Source organism: Mizuhopecten yessoensis, unplaced genomic scaffold, assembly GCF_002113885.1.
Source record: "Mizuhopecten yessoensis strain PY_sf001 unplaced genomic scaffold, ASM211388v2 scaffold2461, whole genome shotgun sequence".
NCBI lineage: Eukaryota > Metazoa > Mollusca > Bivalvia > Pectinida > Pectinidae > Mizuhopecten > Mizuhopecten yessoensis.
Genome location: NW_018404557.1, coordinates 199,386 through 212,093, shown reverse-complemented (window position 1 = coordinate 212,093; position 12,708 = coordinate 199,386). Strand labels below are relative to the sequence as shown.

General features: G+C 38.4%; 1 protein-coding gene across 1 annotated transcript; it reads right to left on the bottom strand.

Annotated features, from left to right (window-relative positions):
• Positions 1 to 11,398: 11,398 nt before the first annotated feature.
• LOC110446032 (anti-sigma-I factor RsgI-like) lies at positions 11,399 to 12,334 on the bottom strand. Its single transcript, XM_021490976.1, has one exon. It carries the CDS (start codon positions 12,332 to 12,334, stop codon positions 11,399 to 11,401), a length of 936 nt encoding a protein of 311 aa, XP_021346651.1.
• Between the last annotated feature and the right edge of the window lie 374 nt (positions 12,335 to 12,708).

Here is a 12,708-nt window from a genome sequence, read left to right as displayed (position 1 = left end):
CTCTATGTAATATTGGGCAGTTGACTGTCGTTTTAAAAACATTTATTGGCATATATAAAGAAAATGGTATTTCGCAAAGCATGACAGGTAAAGTAAGAGGAAACCGAGTTCTCCATGTATATAACAATTGAATAGAAGCCGAACGCCATTCAAATGACAGCATTATATATATAAACCTCAGGACATCGGACACCATATTGTAGATCGCCTACATCTGTGTCTGTATCCTAGCGCGGGTGAATCACCGACTTGTACAAAACGTTATAGTACCAATCAAATTTTACATAAAATCTATCAGACCTTCACTTAGTCTCCACGTAATAGTGCTTACAGAGCGTCCGGTAAAAACCGCGTCGATTGGTTGACGGAATTACCTAGTTAGTACGGTAACTGACAATTCCTCTGGGCTATTTACAAAATCAGACACATTTGTTCCAATCTTTCCGATTCTAACATATCCTTGACTTTTACGTATATTTTGTTTATCACCAATTGCATGTAGACTTTGGAACCAATCCGTGCTATTGAGATTTCAACGGTTTACATGTACATGTACTAACACAGGGCGCTTCCTTACATAATCCCCTCCCCTCTTTCCCCAACACCTATATATGTTCATTGTCTGGACAAATTATGCATCTCCGTTATTTCTTACATTGGTTGAAAGTTATACACACCACGCAGAGACGTTGGTCTATTTCGGACGTACCAGGAATTTCCGTAAAAGTGGAACTTCTCGCGTGAGGAAATGTTTCCGTTTAGATTCTTTCAACTGATCGTGTTGTGGAAAATGTTCTGAAATCGTTATATACGTGCGCTATATATTTCTATAATCTTTACTCTATCAATTTATATTCGCGTGTTGATATTTTCTCGCACATATTTAATCAACGAGAAAACAAGATAATATCTACACCGCGAAAATTTCCAATTTTAACAGTATACGGAATGTCTCCGGACTGCCAAGTTGAGATGTTAAAGCGCTGTTGATTGTCATTGGACAAATAGTTCGTTTAGTATTCGAGTGAAATATTGAGTGGATGATGAAAACATAGTTGATAATTTCTCAACAGTAAAATCATTTTTAAAATTTGACTACATACTTCATAAATATTAAAACCATTTTGATTGCGACGTCACAGTATAAAGAAAGCATTAAATAAGTTGGGTAAACAAATGGTTGGATTATTTACACACTTACAGACACTTTGTCAAAGAAAATGAGCTTCTCGCTTATATTATAAAAACTTCAGTAAAACTTAATGTGTTCTTAAACACCTAAACGCATCCTTCTTTTCACACAGAAATAGACTGCTCGCTAAATATGATTTCAGCAGGTCAATCCATGTATTTTTGATGTGCAACAATATGAATAAAATCTTGTAATCTGTCTGTAAACCACCCAGCTATTGTCACAAGTAGCAATACACTATAGTCCACACTTCATTTTTTCCCTCAGAACTCCGTATGCATAACAACAACACTCACTTCCTATTCTCACAGAACACAAACGTATTACAGAGAACATTTCTGCTAATATACCTATAGAGTTCTCCGATATATAATGCAAAACCTTGTAATAATTTAATGAATTCTACTTACAAAAAATCTCTAAAATCTAAATATTGGAAAGAAAATACAATACGTGACCATAATAGGAAGATGTGCACTTATGCCACACCCTCCCACAGACAGTGTTACCGGAAATATACAGCTCACTAAAATGTATACTTTATCAGTAAGACGTGATATACAGCTCACTAAAATGTATACTTTATCAGTAAGACGTGGTGTACTCCACACAGCCGCAGACGCTGACAGCAGATCACTCTGGCTCTCATTTGTCCAAGTTTGGACGAAGCCGAAACTTTGAGTGGAAGATAAAAGGTAAAATCTTTAAGAACCTACTTGGTATGACATGTATGTCTCCCACAAAGTATAACATAAAACCATAGTCGGAGCTACCAACCTCCGTGAGTCATCTCTATTTACGGGCAATCGATGTTTAGGGACAAAAATAAACCCGGTGTTTTGGAAACACACCAACTGTTACAAAAATGAACATTAAGATGTACACAAAACATACGAAAGTGCAAATTCATGTTAAAAGTAAGCGTTAAACAGCTTTCGGCCTTTATTGGCCATTTACATACAATATACAAACTGCGAATAAACACCATAAAACCGAATCTACACATGTATGTCTACTCGGGACCATTTATGTCCTGACGTCAGACGTTTGCGCTGATCTTGGATATGTTTGTAAGAAACCGGGTTTCATAACATCGTAGATGTGAAACATTGGTATTTCTATTCTGAAATGAATGTCAAGTATATTTGAAATAGAACGTGTTTAGTTTTCTTGTAATTAGTTGGCATTGTTATTAGCGATAACTTCTCTATATCAGAGCAGTTCAATATATACTTACAAAAACTAAACGTTAACTTCAAACAGTTGTTACATATTAAAGTAAGAAAGATAGCGTCCGTGCATTTTTTCTGTTTCTTTTAAATGATCTCTTTAGTAAAAGACCGTTTATTGTTGACATAACATTATGTATAATATTAACTAAAACAACGCATACTGATGACAATAAACGTAAGCGAGGGAACACACTGAGTATTGATAACGTCTTTCTTAGCAATACTAAAATGGTAATGACATCATGGTCAATCGAGAAATGTCATTCATAGTGATATGTTTGCAATACGTATTTTGTGGGTTAAAATAGAAAAAGCCATAGGAATGGAGAGCGTATTTGTTTGCCTTTGGATTGAAGTATTGTACATGTATCATTTGTGTAGAGTCTAACGAGGCGTAGAATCAATCTAGTTTTGAATATAACTTCAACATACATAGTAAGCTCTATCTCTATAGACCGTTGATGAAGAACTATTTGGTGGTCTTTGGCCTACTCTGTCTTCTGAAGTGAGAAAATTCCACTTGTCAAGCCGAACCGTCCTATAACGATTGTAGCATAACCCCTGGAATAAGCCCCTTCTAGCGGCTAGCTTACTTTACTCTTCTGTTGTAAGCACCCTCTATAATGGATGTAGCCTACTCGTACTAGCGAAGTAAGCACCCTCTATAATGGATGTAGCCTACTCGTACTAGCGAAGTAAACACCCTCTATAATGGCCGTAGCTTACTCGTACTAGCGAAGTAAGAACCCTCTATAATGGTTTTAGCCTACTCTTACTTGCGAAGTAAGCACCCTCTATAATGGCCGTAGCTTACTCGTACTAGCGAAGTAAGCACCCTCTATAATGGTTTTAGCCTACTCTTACTTGCGAAGTAAGCACTCTCTATAATGGTTTTAGCCTACTCTTACTTGCGAAGTAAGCACCCTCTAGCGGCTCTTGTCTAGTTTTGTCTCGGACGTGAACACTCTGTATTGGCTTGCCTTTAGCCTATTCGTACTTGTGAAGTTAACACGTTCTAATGTTTTTATTCTAAGAAAATATGTGACGGAACACGGACATTACACACAGAAAACGACCATTTCATCACTGTTATATTTGGATTCGTACAATTATAGTTTGTGGTATGCAAATGTGTAAGTCATCATATTGGTTCGTGTTCACACAACCTGATGATGATATTCACCGCTATTGTATTAGACACAAAGAACAACCTCGATCCCGAGGATCTGTACCGACTGAACGAAATACAACAATGGAATAGGTATCTGTTGAACGAATTTTAGGAGCTAAACTTCTATGTGACATTTTGATAAAAAATAAATAAATAAATATGCATGTCTTCTTGATAATGTATTTATAGCGTTGATTCATTCGATTATACATTGACTTGTACACTTTATTTTGACATCGAATAACAACACATAAATTTAAGTCAATGCATAATCTCTACACTTGCATTCAATCATTAGCGGATATCTACCTATCTAATCATCTACCATAACATAAGTTGTATCAGATCTAAAGTCAAAATGTGCTTTAAAAATTGCATATGAATTTTCGCAACATTGTAAATATTTTCTAAGCCCCATACGTTAACAGGTATCGGCTAAAGTTTTACAATGTTGGAGCTAACATGTATACAATAATTAAGTTGAGCCGAAATATATATAAAGGTTTTTTTCTCTCAATAATATAAACTGCGTTGTTATTAGAAATTGCGTGGTGTCAGAGCTGCTCGATGCTGTTTTTGGTTTCCGGTGGGCACACCAGACTGGAAAGAGTGTGAGACAAGCACATTATAGCGTAAGATCGGATCAGGGAAGGCGTCGACTGCTTTAGCCACTGTCTTGGAGTAAGTGCCTTATGCTTATCGCTTCACCTAGGCATCATATGGTAACGCTGTTCACTCGTAGATCACGATTATCTAGAAAAAATGTAGACAAACTGTAATATAACCAGTAACAATTACGGCGCAACAAAATCATATATATTTGCCATTACTTAGGCCACTACAAGTATGGGTACGGTTCAATAGAACCTTTCGTCAAGAGACAAGCAGCGGCTACAACTGTGTAATTGGGGTATGACCGATCCTCTGATTAGCTATATAGACCCGCTCTAGACACTTCACACAATGTAGTTTGTTAAGACCACACAGATCTTTAGTAGAACACTCAGAGGCAATTCTTTATGAAGAAATGTCTATTTCTATATTGGAATTGTGTCCAGCGTGACGTCACGTTATTTTCTTTCTCAAATCTAATGGCGATCAGCGTTACTATAGCATCTACCGGTAGTGAAAACGTCAGGACTATAATTTCACGACATAGTTAAAAAATCACCAGAACTCAGAATGTCTGGTGTTCCATGTGGATACCAAGGTTATGGAACGTCTCGTGCTAGAGCCTATGTTACGTAACCCTGGTTGTAAGAACCTTAATTACGTTACCCTCATGCTAGAATCCTATATAATGTAACCCTCGTGCTTGAAATCTATATGACACAACCTTCGTTCTAGATGTTTTTCTTACATTACCCTCATGCTAGATGCATATATTTGTTGCACTCGTGTTCAAAACCCATTATACGATACTCTCTTGCGCTTTCATTTTTTGGGCAATCTATATTATCGTGATAGAAATCCATTTAAGTAACCCTATGGCTAGATGCGTGTATTAGTAACCCTAGTACGTAGCCCTCATTCTAGAACCCTATTCAAGATAACCCTTGTTCTTGATATTTATACTACATAACCCTCGTGCTTAGTGCGTGTATTAGTAACCCTTGTGCTGGAGTTGTAGTACCTTAATCTTAATATCACTAAAGAACGTCTGGTGCTGCACAGGATCATTCATATACGTCATGTAATGTTACATTGCGTCTGATTGGTTTAACCACACCACATGACCAGGAAACAAAACATCATATCTCCAGGCAGTGCTTGCCCTCGTGTCACATTTGGTCACAAAAGCCAGAGAATTAATCAAAGTATTTATGTTTAGACTTCTCCTGATATGAAATAGTTATTTTAGACGTTTAAAGGGTTTGGATAACTTTGATGAATGCTTTCCCCTAACGGTACAGTGTACGACGAGTGAGAGACATGTGGACGTAGTGAACCCAACGTATCTTTCTCGCTGCAAATAAACTCATTTCTACTCGGTGCCAAAATTGCTTGCGCCGTTGCGTCTATCAACAAAGACAGTTCAAGTTCTACCAACTGTTCGTGAGACACAGCTCAAGTTCTACCAACTGTTCGTGAGACACATCCAAGTTCTACCAACTGTTCGTTAGACACAGCTCCTGTTCGCAATATGCTTCTCATGTAACCACGAGATTCAGAGGAACAGGACTTCCGCTCGGTACTCATGCCTCATTTTGGAGACGGATTGCTTTATTGCTATCTATTAACAGAGAATTGCGTCAATGATTGTCATTGGTTTGCAGACAGAGGTCAGCTCGGTTGTAAATATGAGGATAGTGGTCATTGACTGTCCGGACTGTCGGTGTAACCAGTTCTGTGAAATGTCGGAGTAAACCAAATTACGTCAGACAGTGGGGATGAGTGGGGCCGACAACGTGGCCGGCCTACTGATGTTGCCTCCCGAAAACACAACACGAGCAGCCGACACATTGAAAACGCCTCCCTGTGGGGAACCGTTCACGAGAAAACAGACCAATTACATTACATAACAGAGTCGACAGCCAGAGATATTGTAGTATGATATTTAACGAAATCTTCTATTTACCCCAAAATATTTGAACAGACATATGGCAATGTATGCCGACGGAAGAACTATGATGTCCCTTGAACATAAAGGGGAGCACTCGGGTCGCTGCATAAACATTGAACTGCTATGCGTTGTCATTCATAGTCGATATGAATACCAACTAAAAGTGGCTAATTCCAAATAGCGCGAATGACAACTGAAAGCATTCAAATACTTATATAAATCGAAAATTTGTCTATGCTATTCATACCTGATATGAGTGTAATTCCAATTGGTTATGTATATAGTGACAATGGCGTGTAATGGTGAATATATATTAACGACTCCATCTATAGGCGTGTATAGGGACTATGGGATGTTACATACAGTCAGTCCATGTTACTGACGATTAATTACTGTAGTTATTGGGAATATTATACATACTTAGCGGGGAGAAAATTTAACATTAAAAACGATATATTTGCGACAAATGTAAATCATCACACGTGTTAATCACAAAGCTGTGACGACGTACCGTGTACCTATCACGTAGTAATTATAAATCTCTGACAATGCACACTGTTGTTAATACGCACTTATCACAAAGCTTTGACGGCGTACCGTGTACCCAACACGTAGTAATTATAAAGCTATGACAATGTACTCTGTGGTTAATACGTACTTGTCACAAAGCTGTGACGATGTACCCTATAGTTATAACAGGTACATTTGTAGTAATCACTAAAACTGTGACGATGCACCAAGTAACAATCACGTAGTATTCACACATTTGTGACAATATACCCTGTAGTTAAAACGTACTTATCACAAAGCTGTGACGATATACCCTGTAATTAAAACGTACTTATCACAAAGCTGTGACGATATACCCTGTAGTTAATGTGTACTTATCACAAAGCTGTGACGATATACCCTGAAATTAAAACGTACTTATCACAAAGCTGTGACGATACACCCTGTAGTTAATGTGTACTTATCACAAAGCTGTGGCGATATACCCTGTAGTTAATGTGTACTTATCACAAAGCTGTGACGATATACCCTGTAATTAAAACGTACTTATCACAAAGCTGTGACGATATACCCTGTAGTTAATGTGTATTCACTAAAAAACAACCACCGATGCACCATGTTCCCATATTTCCTTATGGCAAGCCAAGTTGTCATTTATCCATGGAGCAATGTTGATCCAGGACTTAACCAAATTATAGAAGATATCTTATTAACATATATAATATCTTATAAACATATAAGATATCTTATTTAAAGTTTATGAGATATCTTATATCTTTTATAAGATATCTTATATACTTTATAAGATATCTCATAAAAGATAAAAGATATCTCATAAACTTTTCTTTATAATATATCTTATTTATTATATAATATAGCTCATAAAAGATATGAGATATCTTATAAAGGATGAGACTCTCGCGAGACCGACACAGAAGAAATGTTTGAAAATGACTGCTCCCGTTGTAAGGTCACATCCGTTTTCGTTGGCGAGTGTGGGGTGTTATTATCTCAAACCAATCTCGTTCTTTATAAGATATCTTATAACCGAATTATATAAGATATCTCATATATTTTTTTTATAAGATATCTTATAAAGTATATAAGATATATCATAAAGTATGTAAGATATCTTATATTATTATATAAGATATCTTATATAATTTGGTTAAGTAAATGACAACTTGGCTTGCCATACTTCCTGTTACATTTGTGCATCTGTATATAGTAAATAGTAAGAAAATGGCCAGCATGATGAGCTTACTCTAACCGACATCTAACAATGGTATTTGGACATACAATCCTAGTGCAGAATTCCAACTTATTACCAGTGTTATTTCATAATGTAAAATCAAAGTGGAGTCGACGCACATTAACCAAGCTATAACTTAATATATAGATCCGAGGAAGGGACGGACAAGTTGATTCCGGCAAGACGAACGTAGGAAACAGCACCAATGACTTAATACAGCGAGCACGGCGGTCTGTCCGGACGTTGATGGATCTGTCTGGGTTAAACATGAATTATTCTTCCAAATCTTCTGCATTTCCGTGTCTTACCAATGCTCAGATATTGCTCGGACATTGGAGTGGGTGTTTGTATCGTGATCTGAGACGGTTCAGGATATGTGTTTAACATCAGCATGTATATCACAGAAACATATGCTACGCTTTGCATATATATTAATCGTTCTGGGGTTTCCACTTTTCTCGAATAAATCGTTAAGTATTTCTTTGCGGCTAACATTTAATCATACGCTGTTTCTATATGGCCTCACTCCTGGGGCATATGCCCAAAAACCTAATATTTCGTATAGCGACATAACTGTTACACCGCTTTCAGCTTTATTCAGGGCTAATACAGAATGCTCGCTTTATCACCATATACATGTGTATACGCTTCCGCTATGCAATACACACACGTATAAACATTGAATGTCATAAAAAATAGAATTAAATAGAATTTGGGTCAAGTAACAGTTTGTATCGGGGTTTGTTTTTATTTTGTTTAACGTCCTATCAACAGCTAAGGTCTTTTAAGGACGTGTAAGGGTCAGTATAGTATCCGACGTTACTATCACAACGTTATTATAGAGATGACATCAACAATCGTTGACATAAGGGTAATATCATAAAGTGGTTAATATAACATCACATATCACAAACGTTCTTCAATACACACTTCACTATACTGTATAAAAATGTTGCTTTATAGTTTACACTCGTCATCATGTAATACACACACGCCACTGTATAATACACAAACGTAACTATGGTATAAGATACACCTGTCAGCAAAGTAATACATAATCCTCATTACAATTCACACGTCTTTATATTAATATCATCACGTATTTATATAAGATAACCACGTTACTATATAATATACCACCAAACTGTATAGTACAATAAACATATACGTCACTATATGGTACACACACACATATTTATATTTATATAATGACCTAATTGTAAGATTTAACCTTGGTCTGTTGTGGTGTATCGGGTTATTAACACCTTGAGATAAATGTTACAAGTATGACCTCCATAAACCTGAACTGAACAGAATACTATCCTTTTCGGGCCTACTTCCCGCACTAACTTTCTGATGTATTCATACACCAAACGGAAAGTCTGTGGGCAGACTCAGACTCTTCAGTAGGTATAATAAAATAACAATATGTCAATATGATAGACTATACATAATTCGCTTTAAAATACATCCATGTCAGTACAAGATAGACGCATTATTAAATGACAATCATACGTCTTTATATTTTAACCTGTGTAACAGCCATGCGTCCCAAGACCAGGTACACACGTTCAGTTGATGTTGGTTATTATTGCAAAGACAACACGAGCCATCTGTTCAAGAAATATTAAAAAAAGTGAAGAAACTGAGTTGCTGTGATATTGTAAAACCATATATATATATATACAGGATTGTTTAGTATACTAGTATACACGCCTTACCTTATGTGTACAGTATAGATATAGAATGGTTTAGTATACTAGTATACACGCCTTACCTTATATGTACAGTATAGATATGGAATGGTTAAGTATACTAGTATACACGCCTTACCTTATATGTACAGTATAGGTATACAATAGTTTAGTATGCTAGTATACACGCCTTACCTTACCTTTCCTTATCTTACCTTACCCCCCCCCCTCCCCCCCCCCCCCCCCCCCCCCTGTACGTTTTGGGAAAGACAAGGTATTCGGTATTTAACCGTGTGTTATCGTATGTAAGAGTCGACTAATGCTGGGCTCACTGAAGATTGGTTTTTTTCTTCCGTGTCTCTTGAGTAGGGGACATTGAAAAACCTAGAATCGATCAGCCGCCCAATCGGAACATGCACGTGTGGTCTCTATCTTAAATTTACTCTCGTACATACAGTTGTGGGATCGCACAACGTTACACGATGTGCAGTGTGCGCACGATGTGTGAACGGTGTGTGAACGGTGTGTGCACGATGGGCGAACAATAAAAAGCTGGACGATCATTGCTTGCGCACATCTGTGCGCACGATGGACGGACGTTGTGCGATAACAATCGTGGTTGGTGTAAATTGAGGAATGCCTTAACAATTTATACGGTTTCGTGTTAACACATATACACTTGATGTTTACATACAATGTATAATTCGATATTCTAGCAACATCTATAAACTTATCTTTCTGTCTATACATTCTTATATTTAGAAATTGTGTTTTCTGTGTATTTAAACAAACTTAATCGACGCATGTAAAATTACAACACAATCCCGTATAAGGTAAACATAACCACTTTGTACATGTACCTGGACCGTAGTCCCCCCCCCCTTCCCCCCGCCTGGGGCACTTACGTAACTCGCCGAGTAAGGCCGGGGGCGGGGGTGAAAATCCAGGTGAAGGGGAGCTATAGGCAAACGAATGCAAATAACAAATACTATTCATTACGGTCAAACGGTATCGCATAGCAGCTCTGTGTGTCAGGCACTGGTCAGGTAAAACTCCGGATTGTTATTTACCTGTCCTGTTACCTTGGAGCCAAACCCATTCTTGACAGCCTAACGGTCGCTGTAATACTGTGTAACACGCATTGTGAAATTGTATAATCTTGATTATTGTGATGAGAAATTACAGATATATACACAGTGTACATTATCGCATACAAGCCTTCCGTATTTTTGACATTCCGCAATTTTGATCTACAAATGATACCAAATCGCACAGTTGTGCGGAAAGAAGCGCACAACGGGGCGAATGATTGCTAAATCGCACAGTTGTGCGCACCATGTGTGGACGATGTGCGGACGGTGTGTGAACGATGCATGCACGGTGTGCGCACGCTATTTTTGGTGCGTTGTGCGGTCCCACAACTGTATATACCTATTCCTGCTTAAGGACCGTGTTTCCCTGGCTACCCTTGGTAAAGTTTCCCTGGCTACCCTTGGTAAAGTTTCCCTGGGTACCCTTCGGTACGATTCCCTTTGTATTATTGGTAAAGTTTCCATGGAAGCCATTGGTTATGTTTCCCTGGCTACCCGTAGTAATGTTTCCCTTTGTATTATTGGTAATGTTTCCCTTTGTATTATTGGTAATGTTTCCCTGGGAGCCCTTCGTTATGTTTCTCTGGCTACCCTTCATTATGTTTCCATGGCTACCCTTCGCTATGTTTCCCTGGCTACCCTTGGTAAAGTTTCCCTGGCTACCCTTGGTAAAGTTTCTCTGGCTACCGTTCGTTATGTTTCCCTGGCTACCCTTGGTAAAGTTTCCTGGCTACCCTTGGTAATGTTTCCCTTTGTATTATTGGTAATGTTTCCCTGGAAGCCCTTCGTTAAGTTTCCCTGGCTACCCTTCGTTATGTTTCCCTGGCTACCCTTGGTAAAGTTTCCCTGGCTACCCCTGGTAAAGTTTCCCTGGCTACCCTTCGTTATGTTCCCCTGGCTACCCTTGGTAAAGTTTCCCTGGCTACCCTTCGTTATGTTTCCTTGGCTACCCTTGGTAAAGTTTTCCTGGCCACCCTTAGTAAAGTTTCCCTGGCTACCCCTGGTAAAGTTTCCCCGGCTACCTTTCGTTATGTTTCCCTGGCTACTCTTCGTTATGTTTCCCTGGCTACGATTGATAAAGTTTCCCTGGCTCCCCTTCGTTATGTTCCCCTGGCTACCCTTGGTAAAGTTTCTCTGGCTACCCTTCGTTATGTTTCCCTGGCTACCCTTGGTAAAGTTTTCCTGGCTACCCTTAGTAAAGTTTCCCTGGCTACCCTTCGTTATGTTTCCTTGGCTACCATTGGTAAAGTTTCCCTGGCTACCCTTCGTTATGTTTCCCTGGCTACCCTTTGTAAAGTTTCCCTGGCTACCCTTCGTTATGTTTCCCTGACTACCCTTGGTAAAGTTTCCCTGGCTACCCTTGGTAAAGTTTCCATGGCTACCCTTGGTAAAGTTTCCCTGGTTACCCTTGAGAAAGTTTCCCTGGCTACCCTTGGTAAAGTTGCCCTGGCTACCCTTGGTAAAGTTTCCCTGGTTACCCTTGTTAAAGTTTCCCTGGCTACCCTTCGTTACGTTTCCCTTGGTATTAGTGGTTATGCTTCCCTGGACACCCTTCTTTATGTTTCCCTGGCTTCCCGTTGTAATGATTCCCTGTGTACCGTTGGAAGCGTTTCCCTGGTAACACTTCATTATGTTTGCCTGAGTATCCTTCGTCATATGACCTTGGATATTGTAAGGATGTTTAAATCTAAAACAAAACAAAACTACAACTAAACCTTAATCAGGATCCGAGTCGGGCCGAATTCTGACGTGGTCCGTCTACCGAGTACCTAAATCTACTTTCTGGACTTATGTTCAGAAGCAAATCCAACAAATCTATTACGTTTTTCAGAATTCAGTATGTTATTTTTTTTGTGCTGACAAAATATTGGATAGCAAAATTCAGGACCTTGATAAGAACTGGCTTGCGTCTATAAGGGGAGTATTCAGTTGTCTATTAGTGTAGATACCATAATACGTCCTGGTATCTAACTCTTGGTAATTAAAGTTTTTAGGGGAGCTTT